The 26003-nt window shown below is 38.9% G+C and overlaps 1 protein-coding gene across 1 annotated transcript; it reads left to right on the top strand.

Annotated features, from left to right (window-relative positions):
• The first annotated feature begins 11756 nt into the window (after window positions 1-11756).
• Window positions 11757-25498, top strand: CPO (carboxypeptidase O). The gene is made up of 11 exons (XM_064718254.1): window positions 11757-11871; window positions 15070-15145; window positions 15551-15675; window positions 18134-18248; window positions 19298-19399; window positions 20207-20311; window positions 20817-20927; window positions 22020-22110; window positions 22677-22879; window positions 23823-23907; window positions 25107-25498. The coding sequence occupies exons 1-11, from the start codon at window positions 11792-11794 to the stop codon at window positions 25373-25375; spliced, it is 1362 nt and encodes a 453-aa protein (XP_064574324.1). The 5' UTR covers window positions 11757-11791; the 3' UTR covers window positions 25376-25498.
• Window positions 25499-26003: the final 505 nt, after the last annotated feature.

Raw genomic sequence — 26003 nt, 5'->3', positions numbered from 1 at the left:
TTTCTCTTTTTCTTGTGTAATTTCTGTAAGGATTTTAACAGAAAAGATAAATAGTTTTATATACAACTACCTGCTCCACCATATTACTGAGTAAGAAATGGTTGTGAAATGAACACTGCCTGCTGATAGTAGGGGCTCTCTTTTGTGAGGTGGGAGCTGATGTTATTTAATGGAAGGAAATAATTGATCCAGAAAGCATCCTGACATCTATTGCTGTTACAGTGTCTTAGATTAATCTGTACTTTGCTTCCCCTCCTGCGTGCTCCTAGTTAAATTTCTCTCTTCTCTAGAGCTGGGCATAGGAAAAGATGTAAGTTTAACTGTTTCAAGTGCTGTTGCAACCTAGCTCACAGCTAGGCACTAGGAGGATTTCCTCTCAACTGTTTATTTCTTTATGCAGAACTATATGTGGTAAATCAGTAAATAACTAAGCCTAAGTGGTGTATTAAAAGATCCAGTCATGTGGAAACTTTCTGAAAAAATCAGTCTTGCTCAGTTTTCAGAACTTCAGACCAGTAATGGTCCTGTTTGCCTTATGCTTTTTCTTTTGAGCCCTTTGCTTCACTGCTACTGTAATAGATTTTGATGCTTCTCAGTGCAAGAACGTAGATCTGCTGTGTCTTTGTAAGCTGACTCCTCTGTTTCTGATATAAGCAGCTCCACCACTATTCATAGAGGTGTTGCAATACTCAGATTTGTTCATTACACCCTGCCATGCATCTCCGCAGACCTGTTATGTATTGGTGCAATTGATGATAGGAAAGAGCAGAGAGAACTGATACATCTTTCCTGTTCTTGATAACATGTAACTGATAAAACACATTTTGTTCTGCTGGAGCTGTTCAGGTTGCTAAGGGCTTGCTTGTTTCTGCCCTGTAATCAGATCTTCATTCACTACTTTGCTGTAGCACAGTCCCAGGCCCATGGGATGAAGGGAAGCAGGGAAACAGCCATACTTGCTACAGTGCCTGTGTGCTACCTAACCGTGGAGCCCTTGCTTCACTTGCTAAGCTACAAGCACTGTGCTCTTTGTCTTTCTGAAGTAGCATGGACACATGGTTAAGGCACTACAATGATGATATTAAAAAGGCATTACGGTAATGAGATAACGTGGAAAGAAACAATGTGCTTAGAAAACTTCACTGCCCAACTTTTTGTGGAACATGTACGTAGAATATAGTGCATATTTATGAAGGAAGCAGTGTAACCAAAGCAGCATGGTTCCCTCTCTCTCTCCAGCATAAAAAGCAGAGAGCTGTTCAGCATTTCAGTCTCTGAAATGCAGCACAAGCAGAAAAACAGATTTGAGGCAACTGTAAAACTTAAGAGCCAGAGCAGGGGTCATTTGCTTGACTCAATGAGGAGTTTGTTATGCTCCCTTTTTGGACCTTCTGCTTTAAGGAAGCACTGACAGTGAAACAAGCTGGTCAGTGCTATTCTGTTGTTCTGAGCTGGACTCATGCTCCCAGCCTGCACTGAAGGGTCTCTAAAATATTCTGTGGAGGGCCAGGTAGCACCCAGAGCTGTGTTTGAGATGGTACTCAGTGCTGTTCAAGCTGGAAACCTGCAAACCAATGCTGTGGTGTCAGCCATGGCTCTTGGGTGGGCTGGGGAGCTGCTTCCTCCAGCTGCTCTGAGCGTTTCAGTCAGGTCCTCAGTCACAGGTGTGTAAATTCAGGGACAGAACACAGGCAGGGGTGCCAGCAGCCTGGACAGAACTAACCAGCAGTGGGCACAAAATGGCACAGCATGTTATTAAATTAGTTAATTATTATATATTCTTTCTTAAACTCCCTGTGAGTAGGTAGAAAATTACACAAGCAGGGTGGAAGCGTAGTAGTCTTCCACACAGATCACCTTGCTTACTGAAGTTTCTTGCTCTATGCTCTCTCAATAATTGATGTCATCGACACTGATTCACAGTTCCAAGCTGTATGAAGCTGCTGCCAGACACTTCAGAGATGTGGGTTTATTGGATCTTTACATATGCTAAAAAGGTAGTTTCCTGAAAATAAATCCAGGTTTTTCAGGTGTCCAATTCATGTAGTAAGGAAGATCTAATCCCCTGTTTTGTGCATTACCATCTATATTTAGAATACCATTCTCCTCTCCTGAATCATTATTAAAATTAGTGGGAGACTCACAATGAAGATCAACAATAATTATTTTGCATCTGTAATTATGGGGTTTGTCACTGCATGGAGTGCTTGGTGTGAAAGGTGCAAAATCCCCTTTTTAGGCCAAACAGATACAAAATGGATGATTTTAGCTGACCTGCCAGTGAGGCTAACTGGAGATGTAAGCTGCGTCTTTTTCTACCATTTTTACAGTATGCCTGCAGATTCAGGAATGTGTTTCTAACCTTTCACGCTTGGAACACTTTGTAAGTGCAGTGGCTGGAAATTGTTTCTCAATGAGGAGTGAGAAACAAGGAAGCAGCATATGGATTTATTTCATACAGCCCATGGGTGTATCTTATGAATGGATGGAACCCAGACATTTGCTCTCATGTTTGACTGACTAAAGGTATTTCAAGGGTGTATTGCATCTGTAGCAAGTCAAGGTTCTCAAATCCATGGGAAATGAAAATAAGTAATTCATTAACTAAACTAGATTGCTGAAGCAGGGGAAGATTTTCAATGAATTGAAGGCTTGTTAAAGAAAGTATAGGGCTTAGAGTAATTATATATCTGTGACTTAAAGACAGGGGACTCAGCTGCACTAAGCAACCATCTATTAACCAGACTCTCATAGGAAGGCACTATATTTTATTCCTGGGCCACAAAGAAGTCAGAAAAGTAGAAGCATGTCATTCCTTCATTCTGAGCTATGAAATATTGGACTTCATTACTGGTCCTGCCAATCTCAAAAAAACAGATAGTGCCTTTTATGATTCCTGGTTTTTACATGCTGCTTGTTGTTAGACATTATTTCATTCATAAATCTTATCTTATTTTAAAACAGTAAAATGCCATGATAAAGCTGGATTATCTGGTAATTTTTTCCTGGAGAATAATGCAATTTCATCCTGTGAAATCTCCACGTCATCAGAAGGCTATACATGTAAAAGGGTGACAAGGTTACATCATTGTCATATATCACACAGTCAAAAAGAAAACATTGAGAGAAAGATTTACAAATGGAAGTTATATAGCAAATTTCACAGGCCCAAGGATCCATGTTAAGCATTGCAGGATGTGTGAACAGATCTAAAATGAAAGCAAGAACCAGGCAGAAGATGTGGGCTGCAAAGGTCAGGAAGGTTCTTGCATTAACAAAAAATAAACTACTCTGATCTGAGCAAAAATGAAATAAATTTTATGAAATAATGCAAAATGAGTACAGTGAGTGTTTGGAAAAACAAATTTCCTCCATAAACAGCTGGATTTTCAGACCCTGATGATCTGTAGTCCTCTCCAGTTTGGATTTCTTCATGTTTAAAACTACTTTTGAACCATAACTCCAGCCTTCTCAGGGTATTGAATATTCTGGCTATGTATTTCATAACAAACATACAGAAACTCTCTTTAAAATTTCCACCTTGGTCTCAAAATGATAAAGATATTCATAAGTGACTGGGGAAAGGAACTAAAAGTTCATTGCAAGAGTGTGATTTTTGTTAAGAAATCAGAATCTAAATAAACTGGGTCTTGATTTAAAGACTGTTTCTCAGGTATTGCAACAGTTTCTGCATAGACAAGAGGTTGAGTAATGCTTTGTAGGCAGAGAGCTAAAGATGTTGCTCTGGTTAATTGCAAAAGTGAAGAAAGTACTAAGACTTCCCTCTAATTGGCTCCTCCCTCCCTCCCTGGTCATTGCAGTAAGTATTATTGTATATTGCCATTTGTTAATATTGAGCTATTCTCTTTGCACACAAATAGCAGTGCATGAAAGCTTGCATGAATGAGGTTCCAGTTTCAATATCCCTTTACTAACACGAGAATATTGGAATTAAAATAGAACTGCAGGTGTTTGGCAGAGCTCAAAAAAGGTGGAACATTCACTCCTAGGTGAAATGTGCTGAAATTAGTTATTTTAGAACAAAACCAGAGCTATAGTTATCTGATGGTTGTGGCATGCATAATTTTAAAGGGACTATGGTACTTAAGTGTAGGTTTTACTGAACATGTAAATCTTGTGGTGTTGGGTTTTTTGCTATAGTAACTACAGCAGCTGTAGTAGTTCTTAATCTCTTTTAATTGATGTAAATACAATGGAACTCTGAACTATGTTTTAAATCAGTCTTTCTAGTTGTAGCAGGTTTCCCCCCTTTTCCAGCATTTCTGGGCAACAATGTTATAAAGTGGCAATATATTAATGTGGTAGCAATTGTAAATAGCCACCCAGAAATAATAAGGAGGAGAATTTGTATTTGTCTGCGGCAGGTCCTTGTGTCCACAGATAACCAGTGAGGTTTTTGTTTCATCCTATTTCCTCTCTCAAAAAATGCTCCTCTGGGTACATGGTAACATTGTTGCCATGGCACCTATTAAAACCTAGATAAACTCTTGCTTTATGAATCAAGATGAATTTTTTTTTTTTATAAACAGGAGAATTTATTTTCACTTTGCACTGCTATAGGTAAGGGACTCTATCCATGCTTACAGAGAGGGGCATTTTTTACTGAACATTTCTGATTCTTGAGGGGGTGCCATAGTTTATTCTTATCAGTTCAATCCACAAAAGGTACTACTGAAACCTTCTGTATTTCCCTGTTTGATTTTCATGGTACAGATTCTGCTGCACCTGTCACCTGTACTCAGTCTCAGTTTAGAAATGTGGGGAAGTATGTGGGGACTGTGGGGAAAGGGGAGTGGCTCCTCAGCTGGTTTGATTAAAGTCAGGGCGCTACAGCAAATATACACCAGCTGAGGGAGTGGCTCTACAGCTTCAAAGCAAAAAACTTCAAGTGTTAAGTGAGCCCAGTTTTCTCGTTCTGCAGTAGGGAGCAGCTGGTGAATTGGCCTCTGACTGCACAGACACTGGTGTAAATAGCAACAATTGTCACTAAAGTCTTGATTTGCACTGACAAATGAGATATGATTCAGGAAATATACAATGGCCTGTTGAGGAGGAGCCCACATTTGAAATATCATTCACATGATAAAAGACTATTTAATCTTTGAAAATATGTATATTGAAAACCAATACTTTATGGCTCCTTTGTGATTGCTCAGCAGTTGGATATCAGCTTTATCAGAACAGCAGTTCCTCAACACACAGAACTCTTGAGAAAATACAAAAGAAAACTACACCCCTTATGCACTGCATTGTATGGGGCAGAAAGAGGGCAAAGATAATGCATTTGTACTTCTTGCTTTAGAATATGCTTCATTTTGCCAATGAGTGATTTGTCCCAGGGACATGCCAACATCTAAATGAATCTTCAGTCTGGGTCACTACTGTATAAATGTAAGGAACATGATAGAGATATGAAACGTAAAGCAGACAAAAAAATAAAAAGTGTGTTTGGAGATTTGCTCTGTATCAGTCTGTGCTCAAGGAGCAGGACAAAATGGTGAATGCCTCTCTGATGTCAGCAAGAAGAGTTTCTTCTCAGAAGGCAGTAATCCCCCCAAAAGGTAGTACTGAGGAGGGTGGGTACAGTTTCTGTTGATGCAGAATAAAGAATAAACTTTCCAAAATTTCTACTGTAGGTTTGATATTAATTTGCTGAACCTAATAACTCAATATTTGAAGGGGGAAAAAGGAGAACAATGAAGGTATCAAAACCACTCTCTCTGAACGGAGATAAAATGATCTGACGTTAAGGTAGTAGTCAGAGACCCAGGGAATCTGACTTCAGCTCCCTGCTTGTCACTGCTTATCTGTCTTCTCATAGGAAAGGCCTGAGAAGGTCCTTGGGGCACACTCAGATTCCTGCTGTTCTGCACCCATCTCAATAGTGCATGACTCCAAGGAATGCCTTGTTTGGCAGCAGAGACACAGTTCCAGGTGTCTGTGTTCCATGTCTGTATATTGGGGATGCCCCCACCTTCAGTTGCTTGGATTTATAAGCTCTCCCAGGCACAGCTGGCCGATACTTCAGATCTACTCCTTGTACAAAGAGTAGGAACAGTCCAGACATGAGAGTGGAGAAAGTCTTGGCTGCCTTTGCTGAGGACTCCCAAAGCTTGTGACCAATGCAAGCCATGTCCACAGCCTTACTGCAAACCTACCCAGTTATGTCACACAAGCACTTTAAAGCTGCACTACCCAGTCCCTTACTCCGATACTATTGGCAGCAACTATTTTTAACAATATCACTCACCAAAATACAAGCTGTTTCTACTACATGTCACACCATACATACACACCTCAAATGTGCCTTACAAATTCTTTAAGGCTTATTTGCAAAACTATGCTGGAAATTATGCAGAATGGACTTGCTTGACTCAGGCAAGATCCACTTTGAGGTCTTCTGTCAGGTACCATTGACCTCATTAGTCATCTCTGAGATTCTTCAAGGATATCATAATCATTTTAACAGTTTCTCACAGTGGTTGAAGGGTCTGGAGCATTATTCCCCTTTCATGGGCACACATACATAACTACATGCACGCAAAAAAATACATTTACACTCTGTGATGCTGGCATTGCACAGAAAGCTCAGTGTGTCTGTCATTGTTGATAGAATGAAGGACAAAGGTTAATATGAACATGTTTTATAGCTGCAAAAGCTAATTACTTACTATACAGTGTGTATTGTTTGTGTTAAGAAATCATATGCAAGCATATTCACATCTAATCATAAAGTATTTTAGTGCTTGTAGCAGAACTCATTAAAAATAATCCTGGCTATTCTAGGACATGGTGCAGTAAGCTTGTTGTTTAACCATTAAGCCATAATGGAGACTTATGTGCTGTCCTTTACAGTTCTGCTAGTAGGAATAATAGAATACTAATTTATTTACCTACAAAGATAATTACTTTATTTAAAAACACAAGCCAGGTTTTTAATGTTACATGATATCTTCGGTAAAAAGGCCTAATTAAAACAAACAGTGCATAACTTTGACAGCTAAAGCTTTACAAGAAGTTTTGTATCCTCACAAAATAGAGGATTTTTGCCTAATTCTTGCCCACTCAGAACAACAACACAGGATCAAACACTTCGGCAAATTCTTTCCTCCTAGAGCAATACCTCTGAAATCATGAGATCTAATCATGTCATCAGAAGGTATTCTTATAAAGCAAAGTTTTTAGGACTGAAGAAGGTGGTGAGTTACAAAAAACCCAAACTTCTTTTCCTGACAGTTGATCCAAGCACACTAAAATCTTTGAGCAAACTGAATCTTTGATCGAACTGCAAGAACAATATTCTGCAGCCAGCCTTGTATATGTGGACTTGAGGTGTAGAGATTTACCATTGCACCTGAAAACCACAGCTAATACTTCTGAAAGTTTAATTGCACGGTCCTTGTGCAGAAACATTTCCTGTAGGAATTATGTTTACATAAGGATTACAGGGTTTTGTGCACAACTCCTTATAAACATGATCACCCTTAACCTCTAGATCAGAACCAAAAGAGTTTTTACTTTTGAGTAACACGCGGTAAATATCATCTTGAATTCAGACTGTATGTTAGAGCTCAAGATTCTTAAGGAGTGATATTTTGCTGTCTAAAGGATGAAGTAAAAATAACTGTTCAGACCACCTAATGTTAAGGAAAGACAACTCAGCACTAACATTTTTCTTTCCTGGTTAAGGAAAATGAGGAAGTTGGTCTGCCAGGCTGAATTACACCAGTACAAATTTTGTCACCGTGGTGTCATCCATTTCAGCAAGGAGCTGCTTGCTGAATGGGTACTTGAAGCTCCTCCCTGACAGGAGAGCTGTCTAAAAGCTGCATCACAGGACTTGTGGAGAAAAGGCAGGTGTAATTTCCCACACTGACACAACACACTGGTTTTCATGGTTATGCTCAAATATGTGAGTATGCATGTAAACAAATGCTGTACAATCTATTGAGACATCCTTGAAAGTGTCTGTAAATGTGTGTTTCTTGCAATTGCTAGATCATGTGCCAATAGTTAAATTAGTTCCACTAAGATAAAGCTTATGCATCCTGCGTCACTTGATGATCTGCAGGACATTTAAGTTGGCTTAATGGAACTAATTTTAAGGTTTACTAGTAATGTCATTCTAATCTAGTGTATGTTGGCTGGAATTCTTCCTGGTTTGTGATTATTCTGAAGTCCCAAATGTAAGGTTAATGGGGTGTTTTCACTTTAATAGCTGAGACAGAGAGAGAGCAAGAAAATATCAGCAAGATGACTAGAACAAAATTGTTGTAAGCGTAGTTTACAGTATATTCCCATTTATCCTAAGATTGTTGCTGGAACTAATGAGGTTTGAGAACACTTAGCACTGTCAAATCACAATGGAGTCCAAAGACTTTCAATAAAACCTTTCTATAACAGAGCTGTGGAAGCTGAAGGCTTGGAATACTGAGGGGAACAATGATTCACATTGCAGACCACACAACATATTGCTGAATATATAAATGCTACAGAAAAAGACAGTGCCTATAGAGCATCCTATCTCCTCTGACAAGACAATGGGAAACAAAACTGTCAATTCATTGTAAAATTACAGTGATAAGCAGAGGATATTTTAGTAAAACAGATGAATTATCTACCCCCCTCTTCAGTAGAGCACAAGTTTAGGATTTAAAGCACATTAGTCTGCTAGTGTTTTGACCCCACTGGGTGATGATTCTATTTTGGACACATACAGTGAGTTTTCTGCAGCAATGAGAGAGAGAAAAAAATAAATGGAGCACAATTTTCTCTGAATCCCAATAATGATTTAAAATACGTTGATCGTATTGAATTCTATCTAGTTTAGTTAGGTTTTTGGCTTCAGTGTGGGATTTAGCTGTGAAGTGGGAAAGCTTAACATGAAGAACTGATGTTTGCAGAGACACACATGTGTACATTTTGTTGTCTTTTAGCAAGCTCCTTGTCCTTGAAAGTAACATGCAGCTCACTAGGAAATCTGGGGGCAGGAAGCTACCAGGATCAAACTCCCTGCTATATGATAGTTGTTTAAAACATGTGGTGTGCTTCAGTATGCAATCTTTAAACAAAACAGTTCTAGCTTGTGGCTGTTGCTACACAGACTGTATGCAGATAAGTCACAAATAGCTGAGCATATGTGTGGTGCAAGGTTAAAACAATAACAAGCAGGTCGAATCATTCAAACACTGGAAATCACTTTGACTCCAGGCCAAAAGCTTAGCTGGAGATGATATCAGTATGGGATAAAAAGAGGATAAACTAACAGGCTTAGCAGCCAGCTTGTTGGAGTCAGCATATAGTATCTATACTTCCAGCAGTAGAGCAGATGGTCATATATTTTTAAGGAAGCACCAGACAGGGAGTCAGGAGATCTGAATTCTATTCCTGGCTCTGCAGCAATGTTCCTATGTCACCTTGGGGAGTCACTTTTTTCCCCCTTTTTTCTTAATCTTTTAAGTAGTGGAAATAATATTTGCTTGTCTAACAGGGCAGTTGAGAGGCTAAACTGAGGCTGAAAAAATATGCTCTGAAGCTCTGAGAAGAATGTACAGAAGATGTACAAAGCAAACTTGTTTGGAAAAAAGGACAGCACATGGTTTCATGTGGCATGTTTGTACAACATATTTATGTCCTTCCTCTCCCCAGAACGTCCCATGCCTTTTTGCCCACTATTTTCAAGGAGGGAATAAATAGATTAAGCTGCCTCCCATATTCGCTAGAAAGATAAGCAGCTGCCAGTAAGAACCTGACCAAAAGACAGACTTTATTACTGAGAGACACATTGCCCTCTATCCCCAAGAGGGCAATAGACTTGTTGAAGTTTATGGTTCATCCCAAGATATTTTTTTGCATTGGTGGCAGAAAAATATCTCTAATGGCTTTTATTCTGAATTCAGAAGTGCTGCTTGCCAGCTGAACGCAAGTAGAAAATGAAGTATTGTCTTTTACAAACAAATCTTCTGCTGAAATCCCCCAAATAAGTCCATTTCTTAAATCACAGAAATGTCCATAATTATTTACACAGGACTTTCATCTAAAGCCCATTAAAATCAACTAGACTTCAAAAGAATCCAAATCAAAGACCTAGCAAGCAACTGTAATTTCTTCTGAATTCTATATTCATTAAGCAAAATGACTATCTCTCCATCTCTGTCTATCTGTCTGCCTATCTATCTTCATAACTATTAGGCATCATAGGAGTGATGTTTTCACCACAGAATAAATAACTTTGGCTTTCAACATGAAGGTGGAAACTTTGGGCAGCAGTTGTATTTTAGCACTTATCATAATTTGCTCCATTTCTCTTTATGCTTTCATTTATTTCCCCCCTAGATTCTGAGTCCCTGCCAAGGGACTGAACCCCAAGTCTATCAAAAGGGCACAGACAACACTACAGAAGTCTTAAAATCATTAGACTGCCTCAAAACAGTGGTGGAGGCAAAGGAAACAAAGCAAAGGTTATCTGTCCTGAGTGTTAATATGAACTTCCAACATGAATTTATTTTGCTGACTCCTCACAAATGAAGCTGCATCTAATCCTGTAAATTTGACTTCTTTCAGCTCATCTGGAAGTCCTTGTGGGCTGGATATCTACATGGAGAGAATACTCAGCATTTTCAGGCCCAGGCTGTTTAGAAGGTTGCAATAAAACAGAAAGGGCCTGGTGTGATTTATGAAGAAGAGCATATCCTTCTCTTGCCTGCAGCCTGGTTTTGTGAAAAAACACTTTTGAGCTAAGCTGTTCCTCTTTTACACTGGGACAGTTCTGCTGCTTGTTTCCTTGATAACAGCCTTTGTAAAAATGTAAGAGGACTTTGTACTTTGATGAGAAGAATCAATAAATATCCCACAGGTACAGCATGGTATTGTGTCCATTATGTATGTACACAAACTGACTTACTGGAGTCTCTGCATCCCAAATCCATGCAGTTTTCTTCATCAAATCACCACAAGATAGTTTTCATCCAAGAGAGAGGATAAGGGAAACAGTTTCTTTCTGAAGAGCTGTGCTATATGTTCTAACTACATTCTACAAATATTAACACGCGCCATAAACAAGAAATTAAATATTTCAGATAGTAGCCAGGACACTTTTTAAAAGTTTATAACAAAACCACATTTTATGATAGTGTAGAATTGTAAGTAAGTCTGTGGCTAGAGACTGATCTGGGCCAACTGAGAGTGGTTTAGATGAGGCTCTGATGTCCCAATATTTCCTTTTATGGAGCATTAGTTGCTCTTTCAGGTCCTGTTTTAAGTTAGGTAAGTGATAGAACAGCACTTAAGAGGTCACAGCAGTGTTCCATAAAGCACAAACACAAAAACAAAGAGAGTAAGGATAGAGCTTGTTTTACTACCTGTTCTTCCCTATCTCTATGATTGCTATAAGCTAACCATCATGATTTGCTGTAGATCTTGCAGGTAACACTTTCTCTAAATTCTACCAATTCTGTCACAAAACATTTTCAAAGATAGAAAGGTGACATGAAGAAAAATGTTCTTAGTTCTTAGAAAAAGTGTTTCAGTAAGAATGTTGCTAATTGTGTTTGTGTTTTGGGGTGTGGAAGAAAAAGTAGAACTTTTTACAAATGAAGTTAATGATTCATCTAGAACTATTTACAAGTAAAGCTAATGATTCATAAAGGGCAGGTTGCCACCCAGGATAAGTCTAGTTGTATATTATAATTATATAAATTATGTGTTCAGTCCAGATCTATCTTCCTCCTTTTTAGGCTGCACTGTCTAGTGCTGGGTTCTTTGCACAAAGATGTGGCTTTCTCTTGGGATCATCTTTTCACTGGGGATACTAATTCCTGGAAAATTCAGCTTGAAATTGCAATATGACAGGTGAGTGTGAACAGGTTTCATGAAGAATTGTGAATGCAGTGGAAGTCCCAGAAACTGTGTAAGAATAATAATAACAATTATGAGCTGGAAAACTGGACACAGGGTTACTAAGATGTAAGCTAGGTAAGAGTGGGAAAGAAAACATGAAGATGGGAAATGAAGAATGAGTGGATCCAATCCAAGCCAAAAGAGACATAGCTACAGCTGTAGGAGCCACAGAATGGCCTTCAAATGCATCTCAGGATGCCCCATTTCCATTAGTTGAAATGCATTTGGCTTAGCCTCTTTCATAATGAACTTTGAAACCAGATGCTGCAGGAGCAAAATGCCTTTTCTGAGTATAAAGCAAGGGGTATGACTGAGCAAAATTGTATCTATTAATAAAAGACAGATTAGGTGATATGAAAAAGATAATGATGACCTGTTGGAAATCTCTAACAAGTACAAAAAAAAAAAAAAGCTAAGGGAGTTATTCCAGACAACCTTCACTCCAAGGTGTTCAGATAATGAGATTATCACATTTTTTTATTATTGATTAATGTTTTGAAAAGTATGAAATCTCTAGTTATGTTTTATTTTCCATTCTCAGTTGCACTTCCGAAAATGAGTCATGTAAAATTATTCTGTTTGCCTATCTAAACTGTTCTGGTTTCATTCACCCTCAACTTTCAAAGAGCTAGGTAGCAGCCACTGTGGCAGCTGGGATTTGCAGGGTGGGCATGAGCATAATGAGGAGGCCACCTATTTCCATATAAGTTTATACATGGAATTTTCTAAAGCAAACAGAGAAAGTAGTCTGGTGCTGAAGGTCTCCAGATGAATTATATTCCTAGAATATAGTAATGAAAAGAACAGAAAATCAAGCAATACCTACAGCAAGTAAGTTCCCTCATAGTGCACCCGTTCAGCAGCTCTCCTGGAAAATCTCCTAGCAGAGCATACAGAGTCACTACTTCAAATGTATTATTTCCTTGGATAATATTTAGTCTTTAGATTTGTATCAGAGATGCAGTTAGAGCCTGATTACAGTGAATAGAATTCAGCAGATCCCTGGTAATGTATTTTTCATTTTTGTTTCTAATTATTGTCCAGAATTGAACCTGTCTAGTACTTGCATGGAATTTAAAAACAGCTACTGAATAGTCAGTGTGACTTTGGGTGGGCAGCACCTGCACAAAGACCAAATTATTAGTAAAGCCCATTTTCATTGTCCTCTGCTCTGTTTAACAATGAAATGAAATATTCAATCTATGAGCATCTCTTGTGCTGAGAACAGTCCTTTTATTTGTTAAGCAAGCTTAACTGTACAATTTTTAAAACTGTAGTTCTCATGGGGTCACATGGGCTGACTTTGCACTTCTCCACTGAGAAACGTAGTCCATAATCATAAACAAATGTATGCTTTCCAATCTTAATTTACTATTAAAAATGGTTTGTCTCTACACTGGCTATTGTGAAAGGTTTATCAGTAAATAAGAGCTGGCCATCTGGCAGCAATCTGACTGTCTGGAATTTCTCTGATTTGGTGTAATTAAGACATAATGTCAATGAGGATAGAAAGATATTACAGGATATTGTTTCCCTTCCTGATAGACAAAGAACATAGCAAGCCTAGGCATTTAGAGAGAATAAACTCTGAACTGCAGCTGAGATGTTTATTCTGCTAGCAAAGATGTTTATCCTGCACCTACAAGGTTTATTAAAGACATCATGACTGTTGTACCAATCTGTACAACATGACTGTTGCACCATCCCTGTGAGCAATACAAGTGTAATCATTTTCCCCCAGAGATATGGGGCTATTGGCATCTCATAGTTAAAACATAGTAAACTCCTGTTTTAACTATCAAGTTCTTACTCAGAAAAGGCGATATGCTCAAGAGATGTAAAAAAACCACAAATTCCTCTGTTTCTCTGGGAATAAAGTGAATGAACAGTGAATTCTATTTGTATGTATATTAGGCTGATAATTGTACATTCCTGCGTGGAAGCACAAAAGATGGCAGTTGCAGTTCAGATGATGAGAACATATTATGTTGATGACTATAATGACCATGGTTTGCTTTTGCAACAAGAATTTCTGCTACAAAAGCTTTAAAATGTAAAATGTTCATTTTTTATACTTGTCTGGTAAAGTCTCTATTGAAGTCACTTCAAGAGAGTGTGAAGCAGCCTGTGGCTGCTAGCAAATAGGAAAGTTTCTAGTATTCCCCATTCTGTTCTGTTCTCATTAGTAGTGGATAACTGGTCTCCCATCTTTGAGTAATCCATGCAGTCATCAACATCCACTCCTCACTCTGAAACCCTTTCACTAGAAACATCACACTTACTGTCTATCCTGGAAAGCTGATCTGAAGGAACACTGAAAAAAAATTACAAAAAACCATTCCAAGGGCATTTTTAACATAACATACTGATTTGCCTTTTCTGCATTTTTCCATCCATTTTAATTTATTCTTTGTAAACTTTCAATATTTTCATCAGATTAAGCCTGCAGTAGATGAAAGTTTCACAGGATCTCATGAAAACATAGACACTGGATTCTGTGAGTCTTCTCTAGAAATATAAAATAATAGATTCTGTACTAGAAATTTTTTACTTCTTGTGAATTGACTAAGAATATGCAGTTCTGGAGACAACAATATTTGCTGTTCTGGAATAAATAGGCTATTCTCATGAAAAGCAGTTTGTAGACATCTCAAGTTCTTATCAATGTTCATTTATCATGACTATCAAAAGTTTCTGCATGCTGAAATAGACTGGCCAAGCACAAAGTTAATCTGGAATAATTGAATAAATCCTGAATGCGAAGGGAAAAAAAGTGACATCCTATGACATTAACAGTTTATCATGTATTACCAATGTCCTCATTCTGGCCCTGGTCCTGCAAAGGCAGAAACACACGAGGGCTCATGCAAGCAGTTGGCTTCTGCAAAGATGGAATGGTGAATAAAGCAGTGCCACTGGCAAGGAAGCAGAGTGGCTAATGCTCTAGCAACAGAAAAGTCACATCACTTAGTCCTCTTTGCAGCCAAAACATTCCACAAATTCATAATTTAGAGTTTTGTTAAAAGTTTAACAGCACTGTTACATGCGCTATCTTCCTTCTACATTACAAAATGTGTTCTTTTGACTACTGAAATAATGGATACTTTAACAGACCTTAAAATTTATCTTGTTTCTCTTCTGAATTTCCAGGGATCAGGTTTTGCATATTGTACCAGAAACAATTCAGCAAGTCCACCACCTTCAACTTCTTTGCAGTACTTTCATGGTAAGTAAAAATAACTACATGTGCCTAACAAGCAGAGTGGAGTCTTGGGCTGTAAAACAGATATGCATGTAGCTCTTGATAGGAGTTAAGGTTAAAGTAAACTAGAAAAAGCTTTATTTACCTTTGTTTTTTAATGTAGTGTGGAAATGCCCTTCTACCACCTGAAGGAATTTAGATGAAAATGTTAGTTTCTTTCCATGGCTGTGTGAAAATGCTGCTCTTTATGAGTGGTGCCTGAGTCAATAAAAGCACTAAGCCTGTGCTGTGTGCTCTATGAACAGATGACTGGAGAGTTACCAGGACAATTTGAAGAAAATCTTTCATTTATCGATATGCAACTACTCTAATATAGTTCTCATTCCGAAAACAGAGTTTCATTTGTGCATTTCTTTCTTCTGTGCACAGCTGGACTTGTGGAAGCCCCTGCTGCCTGAAGACATCAGAGCTGGGGAAGACCTGCACATAAGGGTCCCAGCCCCTCTGGTGCAGGAGGTGAAAGAGAGCTTAGCTCAGCATATGATCTCTTACAGGTACAATCTCCAATACCTTGGTGGGGAAGGCTGGCTCTGATAATATTCCTTGCTATCAGAACAGGACCAAGCCCTATCTGATAAACAGATAGTATTGGCAATAGGACCCAACCTTTGTTCCAAATGCCTCCAACTTACCTTGACCAGCCAAACACAGAGATGCTGTATGAACCTTTAAAAACCCATTCCCCTCTTCCCTATGTATTTACCTTCCACCTAGCCCAGACTGTGAATCTGGAGCAGGAACCTGAGACAGCCCAATCTGTCTTGTTTCCTGCTGGGGCCTTCTCAGCGGTCACTGAGAGGATGGCACTTGAATTTATGACTCAGTTTTTTAGTCTGAACTCAAGGGGCCAAACTTGGTGTAACCACTTCTTATAAGAGCATGCTTTGCTCTTGGAAAGCACGGATATCTGAATGGAGGGTCCTTCCACTTCTGGAGAGCCCAAAGGTTTAATTGGTGTCACTGCAGCAAAACAGCCTCTAGCTCTCCTTTTCCCTTTTCTGTCTCTTGTTACTCCACTGGTATGGAGAAGAAATCTTTCAAAGTGAATATACAGCCACTTCCTTCAAAAGCTTTTTTTCTACCCCTATCCCCTTCACCAGGCTGGTGAGAATTTCCTGGCACCATCCAGCCAAAGACACACATCCCAGCTTGGGACAAAGATCCCAGTGGCAGGTGGGCACTATGCACACAACTGGGAGCCACAACCTGCAAACGTCCCACAATGTCTTATCACACCTATGCAGCCACGTCTTCCCTTACAACCAGAAGATCTAATCCAGATACAGTGTTTATAAAGGAAAATGGTTAAATAAGAGCTATTCATCACACAGTCCTGTTCCCTTTTGGAACTGACTTTTTCAGGTAACCAGTAGCTAATTTAATTTAGCTGTATTTAATATAAATAACCCTGTAGTCATTCAGGGCTGATGACAAATGGACATACACTGACATTTACCAATCAAAGATGAGTTTAAGGAGGATTGGTGTCACTTCAAAGCTGTTTTGAGTTAAAGCTGATCTTGACATCCTGCATCTTGCCTGACAAGTTCCTTCAGTAAGTGTGATGCCCTGGCAACCAGAGATGAAGAGATACGAGGCTGCAGCCAGTACAAATTATCTAGCATGAGGTTTAGTACTTGGACAACACTCCAGAAGATATTTAAGCACTTTTTATGTCAAGACTCTTCATTTTTTAATGGTTTCATTCTAGTGGAAATTTAAATACTAAAGTGAAATTAGCATCTCAACTTTGTTTTCCCTTGGCCAGAACTGTATCTACCTTACATAGAGTTCTAAAGAAAGAGAAGTAATTATTAGTCATGATGAAAATTTTGGGTGTGTACTGCAAGGAGGCTGAGATGAATACAACAATAACAAAGTTCCTATGACAAATTCAAAGCAGGAACCACCCTTTAGAATGCAGCTGGCATGCAGGGAAGGTAACATTGCAGTCAGGTATATAATGATAGAGACATAAATGACAAACTATAATAAGGACATCAATATTCCAACTGTGTCAGACTCTGTGGTTTGAATTCTCCAGAGCACTGATAAGGTATTTTGTGTGTGTGGTTTCACTTCATGGAAATTTTCACTGCCTCAATTTTAGTTTGAAGTTTAGATGAGAATAAACATCAAAGCTCTGACTGAAAGTTTAAAAAGTTTCTTACATGCGGTTCCCAGAAATGCTTATAAGTGCCACTGTCAGCAGAAAAGCCTGTTAGCCCTTCCAGCATGTGAAATGAACAGCATTGGAGCTACCTTTGCAATTGTCTTATCACAAGGGTTTACAATGAGCACAGATTTGCAGCAGTTACAAGGGGCTGATTGCAGTGAGAAAGAACAGCCTCTCATCCAAAGTCCACTGAAGCCAAGGAAAAGGTTTGATTGACTCCCTGAATCATGGAGTCATGCCTGTGTTTATACTAGTTTCTGAGCTATTTTTGTAGCTAAAAAGCAAAAAAAGCTATTTGAAGGAAATAAGGAGTTTGTTCTGATTTTTGCAAATTGCAATATTTCTGTGAAATCTTTGCAAATTCAAAATGCCTCAATAAAATACGATCTATAAGATCAATCAATCTCAATAAGATCTAATCTTAAATTTTTCTCTTTTGCTTCCTTTTCCTGAAGGTGATATTTTTGGAATTTCGCTCAAAAATAGAAGAGGTGAAGAAAATAAAATCTTGAACTTTTTTTCTTGATAGAAAATTGAAACTTTAAAAATCTGGTAAAAAATATTATTGTTAAAACCCTGTGAAAATCTCAGTACTTTGAACTTTGCTTTACATGAAAGTAACTATAATGCTGATGGTGATGATATTGCCAGGCAAATCACAACAGAAGAGTTAAATCCTTTTGTTTACTGATGTAAGCAATGAATTCACCATGACAGTTCTGCAGCAACTGTTTGTAATTGTTTTCTCTTCTATCTTCTCTTTCTCCATCCTTCAGAGTCCTAATACCTGATGTGCAGAAACTCGTGGATCAGAGCATGCCAAGGGAGAAGAGCAGCCACAGAGAGGTCTCAGGAGGTTATGTCTACACTGAATACCATCCAATGGAAGAGGTAAAGAAAAACCTAAGTCTGCTTGTGTACTTTGTTGTTTTCTGTTCTGTAAATGCCACAGAAGGCAATTCTGTGTTTGCAGAAAGCTCAGCTTAAGTCAGTGGACCTCTTTCTGACTTTCTTCTTTAAAGAATCAGTCCTTACTCTTTGACTAGAATCCTAGCCTGGTTGAATTGAATATGGATTTGCCATTGTTTTGTATTAAATCTGCAAGTCTTCACTGAACAAAATATAAATGCTCTGTGCGAAGCAGCTGCACTGTTTTGCAGATAATATTCTGTGTATCATTTGGCTGGTTTGCTACCTTTCTACCCTGTCATTCTTTATTATTTAGTATTAATTTGTTTAAATCCCAGATAGTTTGGTGCTGAAGCAATTGTGAAGTGCAATGACTATTGTGGTGTCTGGAATCCCAGTGGGGAAGAAGAGGTGAACAGTGGGAGATCTGTAGAAAGAAGTAATTTAAGGTCAGGGTTTTGACACTTTAGGAGAAAACACTGTCTTAGGGGTGGGCAGTGATGACTCTTTGGTGCCATGTTTCACACACCAGTTGGCAAACCTGGACAAAAGCAGCATGTGGTAGCAATTCTTTCTCCTACCTGCATAATAAAAATGAGAGAACAAAGTCAACCCTCATTTAGGTTTTGCTTGAGCTACCCATTGAGGATGACTACTGCTGACTCAGGTGTGGAAAATCAGTGCTGATATGGAAGAGACTGTAATAGTGTTTTGAAGAGTTGATGGTGTGGCTTCATGTCTGGTGAGCTCACCAGGAGGATGCCCAATAGGATGGGCAAATTGAATGACATCCAGAATGGAGTATCTGTGTCACATGGCAGCAATGTTCCCTTCTAACACCCAGTGACATACAGCCATGCACAGAGGCATGTGAAACACCTGCCATGCCTTTAAGTGACATCACAGACTGAAATAAACTCTGAGGAAAACGTTGCTTGTCTAAACAAAAGAAAATGCTTTAATCTGGAAATGGAAGTGGGAAAGAGAAGGAAACTCCAACTTTGGACAAGGATTCTTTGCAACTATTTCAGATTTATCAATGGATGACTCAGATCCAGAAGGACAACAGCGAGCTGGTGACTCAGCACATCCTGGGGAAGACATTTGAGAATCAAACAATGTATTACCTACAGGTAAGGGAGGAAATTTCCCTTAATAATAAAACATGTCTTAACAAAAAAAGAAAAGTGCTCAGGAGAAGACAGGATTCAGATGTTTCCTAAGATAGCGTTCATCCCAATCCACTGAAATAACAGGAGATGGTTTAACTCCTCTACGTTATGGTAAGATTTGCCAGCTTTCACAGACACTATCATTATGAGCTTGTTATTGCTATTATGTACTGAAAACAACAAATTTAACTGAAGCCTTGTTTAAAAATACAAATCAAACTGAAACTAGCTTGGCAGCAGCTGTGTGTGAGGATAAAGACTTTTAGTTTGTTATTTTTATTACTTTTTACAGCAGCTAGCCTTTCTGCGAGCAGTATACCATGACTTTTTTATTGGACACACTAGCAAAACCCATAGTCTTAATATCTGGGTTAGTTATTGCCTACTCTGTTCCTATCACTGAGTAGTATTAGACACCTTGCCTTTTTGTTACTCCCCTTCTAAAAACAAAAAATTTAAAAATCTTCAACTAAGACCAACCACTCCTGTGAATGATGAATAAAAATGGAAAAGGAAAAAAAGAAACTGTTCTATTGACACTTCTGCTCAACAGACACTTTAAAACTCATGCCTTGTAATACTATAAAGATGGGGTTATAAGGAAAAACAGCTTGTCATAAAAATGTCTGTAATAATAATAATAATAACAATAATAATCTCAGATGGCTCAACAGCATATCATGGCACATCTTTTACTTTCTTGTATTACATTAAGCTATTTTATTGTAATGTAACAGTTTTTAAATGATCACATTTATATTCTCTTAGATCAGCCAACCATCAAATAAAACCAAAAAGATAATTTGGATGGACTGTGGAATTCATGCCAGAGAATGGATCTCTCCAGCCTTCTGTCAGTGGTTTGTGAAAGAAGTGAGTCCTTACTCTTCCATTTAGATAATAACCAAACCATATCACTTTGGATGCTTCAGTTATATTTTCCATTGTGGTACCAAGTATTATGCTTTTCTCTTAAAATACAATTTGCAAAATTAGTGTATAGTACAGATATCTGTGAAGACTAAAATCCAAATCACAGTTTGAGATATGGGACAATATTAATTAGTGCACCAGTTCTTCCACCTGAATATTTCCAAAGCTTCCCAAAACTTGGTATCAACCTCTCCTTTTCTCACAATGGCTGTTAGATCAAGCCTCTCTCTATCAAAAAATCACAGTCCTCCTGAAATAAAGAAATCCTAATCTATGATATAGCAATGTTCCATGTGTGTAGAAAAAGTACCTGGGGATCAGGTAGATGTTGGGTACCATGGTGATATCCAGGAGTGAGTAATCACCTGATGATAATTCTAAACTCACTCTTTGCAGTGATTACCACCAAATTCTCTGCTCAGTGCTCTATATGTTTTCTTTTCAGATTCTTCAAAATTACAAAACTGACCCAAAGATAAGCAGATTTCTGCAGAATTTGGACTTCTATGTCTTGCCAGTCCTCAATATTGATGGCTACATCTATTCCTGGGAAAAAGTAAGTAGTGAAAATCCAGGAACTAGACTGAAAGTTAGATGTGCCCAGCATGTTTTGCTACTTTTAGATAGGGTCATAGCAATTAAACAGAAAACAGTGATACTCACATAAATCCTCTCATGGCAGAGAGATTGTGTTTCTTCTGGCAGATAGTGATCACTTGAAATGAGCTAAATATTGCTAGCAAACGTCACAAGACTTGGGAAGACAAAACCACAAGATGAATTATTTTTAGGTTTCTGGGGATGGGATTACTTCTTTGATAAGAGCTCAAGGCTTGGTTGATAGACTTAAGTATGTCTGGAAGAGTTATTCATTCTTCATAAAAGACGTCAAGTAGCAGATGGGTCTTAGAACCTTTGCATGGCACAGGAGGAGAATTGGTCAAACATCAGGCTATTCAGTTATGAAAGAGGTGTACCCTCCCAAACAATGTCCTGATATGGAGAATAATGCAAAATGTTGGTCTTCAGCCACTCTCAACATGCTTTTAGGCCCCTGTGCCCAGCTGAAGCACCTTTTAATGCAGGACCTTTGGATGGCCCATGGCTACCACCATGTGGGTTGGGCTGTCTCCCACCTTGCTCCCTGGCAGGTGTGGGGCATAGCAAACACTGCACTTGGATGCACAGGTAATTCAGCTGGGAAGCTCATGCAGGTAGTGCAGTGCACAGAACCTGTATAGCTGGGAGTTTAGCAGGGAACCAGGGAGCAGTAGCAAGATTAGCTGATAAAAATAATTTATCTTCCTGAATCTGAAACATACTCTCTTATCCCTCACAATGCCTTCCTTAGCAGTGCCTCACTGCACAGAAGCAGTTGAGTACTACAGGAAAAGCATACTTTAAAAAAAAAAGGTCAAGAGGCTTATTTCAGGGTGCACACAGGTTTGTGGCTGATGACAGCCTGGCTGTAGTCAATGAATTGTTCTGTCACTGAGCTTTATCACCCTTGCACACGGAGTTGTACTCTTACAATACCAGGGTTAGTTAGAATGCAGAGGTCAAAAAAAAGGGGGATATTTACACCATATAATCACTGCCATGTGGATCACTGAGTTTTTATTATGTAACAGAAATTACTTTTCTTCAGGATCGTTTGTGGAGGAAAAGCCGTTCTCCATATGAGAATGGCACCTGCTATGGCACAGATCTGAACCGAAACTTCAATTCATCCTGGGGCAGTAAGTTTGAAGTATTTCAGATCATGAACACAAAAGTAAAGCATGAGTAATAACTAGTTTCTGAAGTAAAATGTAGTCCTATAAGAAAGGAATATTCACCTTGTTTTCATCAAGGCATATGCAAAACTAAAATCCTGGTTTGTCAAAATACTAACTCATTGACTTTCCACCAGTGAGCAGAAAATTTATCTTATGTAACTATACCTCTAACTCACTGCAGGAGCAAGCATCAGCTCTAGGCAGGAATGTTAAGTTAGTCACTTAACAGCCAGTATTTACGTTTGCCATGAATTTCAAGGAGCCTCCAAAGCTTCCCTGGAATGTGGTTCACTGTGGTGGTGTCAGAGTGTTTTTGTTGCAGCCATCCTGTAAATGTGCAATAATTATTTTAGTCTTGCATCAAATTTTAGTTGCTACCTTCTAGTGTAATGCTGAAGTCCCACTGAGCTGTCTAGTCCCCTGCCCACATAAACACATGCCTCAACACTCCAAGGTAAATTCCGCAGTTCCCTCTGAACTGATGTTCTATATTTCTCCATTGATTCAGTGTTTGTATTCCTCCCCAGGTGTTGGGGTATCCTTTAACTGCAGCAGTGATGTCTTCTGTGGATCTGGACCAGAATCAGAGCCTGAGACAAGAGCTGTGGCTCAGTTTATCAAAAACAAGAAGAGTGATATTTTGTGCTATTTAACAATTCACTCCTATGGACAGCTCATCCTCACCCCATATGGTTCCACAACTACACCTCCAAGTAACAATGAAGAACTGGTAGGGCAAAACATTTATCTTCTACCTTTGTAGAGAACAAGTACAGGCAGCAGCACGTGGTGCAATTTTACTTGCACTCTTGCCTTTCCTTCAGAGGAGCTGGGCTTGTTCAGGGACTTGGCTTGAACAGAGGTACTGATTCTCTGTTTAGCATCAGTAAGGTTTATTTGCCTCAGAAATCCTAATTCTTCATCTTAAATCAGGAAAACTGAGCAACTACAGATAGGGTTAATGCAGAACAAGGTAAGTGGAGAAGAGCACCAACTATCACTGCACACAAGAATGAATTTGCACTTTAGGATGCCAGCACATTATACACATACAGTTATCATGATTGTGTCCAGAAAGGGTATTCCCAACATGCTCAGAAAAATGGGAGCAAAGTACCTATTTCTTGGTTATTTCTTCCCTCAGTACCTGAGTGTTCTGATTTAAGTCCACTTATGTGTGTATTTATGAAGATTCTGGTAGATGAAGCACTAGTCCAAGAGCATGAGGGATTTGGGTTTGGACTTCTTATGAGTCATTGGAGAAGTCATTTATTTTGTCTATAGATCAGTTTCTAAGGATAGTGGGACACAGAGTCTATGGTAATAAAACAAGTAAGAGGTCAATCACTGCTGCAGTCAGTACCAGTGTGTTATATAGCATAGACTCTAAATTCTCCAAAATACAGGCTGTAGCTTTACCATAAAGCAAATAGGATCTCTATCTAGTAGCAGAGTAATCTTTAAAATTTTAACACAATTTGCATTAAAAGAATCAAGAACAATTTGTTCAAATGTTTCTAATGGGTTCCTCTATAGACCTGAAGTAATATCAAAACTTAAAGCCGATCATATGTAAATGTAAAGCTGAAAGAGACAAAAATTTTGGTCCACTCAAAATAATTGCCAAAGGTACTGCCACTGATGCCAAGGCTGTTCTTCTTTTGAATTTCCAGATGCAAGTTGCAAAGGAAGCAGCTGCTGCATTGACAGGAAAGTATGGGACCAGCTACAAAGTAGGATCAACTGCTTTAATTTTATGTAAGTTTTTTATGTTTCCCTTTGACTGCTGTGTGTTTCAAAGAATTGTCACATGCATCAGCAAGTACTGTTTTGCTGAATTTCTACTTTGAGTAATATTTAAAGGGCTGGTTTGGTGCAACACGTCAGCAGCAGTCATTTGAATACAAGATAACTCAGTACGTCATAAAGCTGACTGCAGGAACGGACGAAGCATTGATCAGAAGCTAGCTCCTACATGGATTCCTCACAGATCCATCACAGGGGACAGAAGGAGATTGGTGATAGATCATCCTGACCCTGCTGAAGTCAGCAGCAAAACTCCTATTTGTCTTCACTGGAATCAAGCAAAAATTAAAATCCCAATCAGGTCTACAGTTACTTCATCAGACATTATCACATGGCAGCTGCTTACAGTGTGTGAAGTATATCAGTTTCAGCCCTGTTCCTAATAGACTGGATGGCCTCATCGCAAACACATCATAGCTAATATGAGTTGACAGCCTTTACAAAGAGGATTGAGGGGCCTAGAGACTGCCTGGTAAACCAAATATCTTCCCAGTAAGCAATAAGTCATGCTAGTCAGTGAGAACAGTAAGCAGTTGGCTCCAGAATCCATGTGGTTTGCATATTCCAGTGGCTGTCTCTGCCAGTCCCCCAGTGCCAGTCCCAGAGGCACAGACTGCATGAGCAATGCCGTGTAAGTGTAATGCAACAGGCCTGTGCCTAGGGCTGCATTTTGCCAGTGTTTGTACTTACACTGAATAGGTAAGAAAAACAATCCACAAGGAAGATGAACAGAGATATAGTGAGAAGCCAGACATTTTTCAAATTTGACCAAAATTATGCTTTTAAATATATATATATATAAATTCTAGTCAGTATCCATGTAGGAAATTAGGTACAAAAACAGATAAGCGTCCAATCCACCTTGTACCCCACACTAGTCATAGTAAAATGCTAAAAACACAATCCTTGAAACTCATCTCTTGCTATTGTACAGTGCCATCTTATGAAGAACAGTGTCACTTAGGAAACTCCATATACATTTAGTATAGCTAAGAATTACAGCACCTAGAAACTGTTCTCCGTGTCACAGTGATATATGGTTACTGCTTAGTTCAGGGATTCTGGTATAAACTTGTATTAACTGTAACAAGAAGTATTTTTAAAGAACGATGCTTAATACAAATATCTCCTCTCTATGTTTAAATTCACAGACAGTAACTCAGGCTCCTCTCGGGACTGGGCGCACACGATTGGCATTCCGCTCTCCTACACCTTTGAACTGAGAGACACCGGCACTCATGGATTTCTTCTCCCCGCTGACCAAATCCAGCCCACGTGTGAGGAGACTATGCTGGCTGTCACAACCATCATAGACTATGTTGATAAGAAGTACTTCACAAATGGAAATGTGGTGCTGACCTCCAGCAGCTTGGGCCTGAGCCTTTGTCTGAGTATTGTATTTACATGGTCTGCTTTTTAAAAACAGCTCAGAAAACCCAGCAAGAGGCTCACATGAAAAATATAATGCCCCCTCAAAAATAAAAAGCTACATCAGTGAAGGAATTAAATGTCAAGTATTTCAATAAAGGCTTATCCCTTAAAATAAAAGGACTTGTGGTTTGATAGCTATGCTTTTGGGAAGAAGGAAAATATAAAAGAGCTGTTGCAATTTCCCAAGCTTCACTTGCTGGCTCTGCTTAGTCTTTAAACCTTAAAACATTAACTCTTGACAACTACCCATGGGGACAGAGCACTATTACTCCCTGGTTCTTTGGAGCATGTTTTTAGGGGCTCATCTGGGCCTGTGCAGCTCTTCTGTCAGCCACAGTCCTGATCTGTCACAGTATTCTTTACTGCTTGAACCTGCTGACTCCTGTGTGTTGCTGGCCTTAGCAGGATACCTGTGAGACTTAAAAGTCCACAAATCCCTACAGAAAATTGGATGGCTTCCTTGTCTTCCACTTTCCTTCCCTAATCTACCACACTGGGATTCTCTAGAAAATACAGGGCCTCAAAAGCTGGGGAAAGGCCATGATCAGTACAGCATCTACAACAGTCTGAAGCAAGCTGAAGGGTTGAATTGGTGCAAGCATGTAGGGACAGAGAAG

This window comes from Zonotrichia leucophrys, chromosome 7 (genome assembly GCF_028769735.1).
Source record: "Zonotrichia leucophrys gambelii isolate GWCS_2022_RI chromosome 7, RI_Zleu_2.0, whole genome shotgun sequence".
NCBI lineage: Eukaryota > Metazoa > Chordata > Aves > Passeriformes > Passerellidae > Zonotrichia > Zonotrichia leucophrys.
This window is presented reverse-complemented; position numbering and strand designations above follow the sequence as displayed.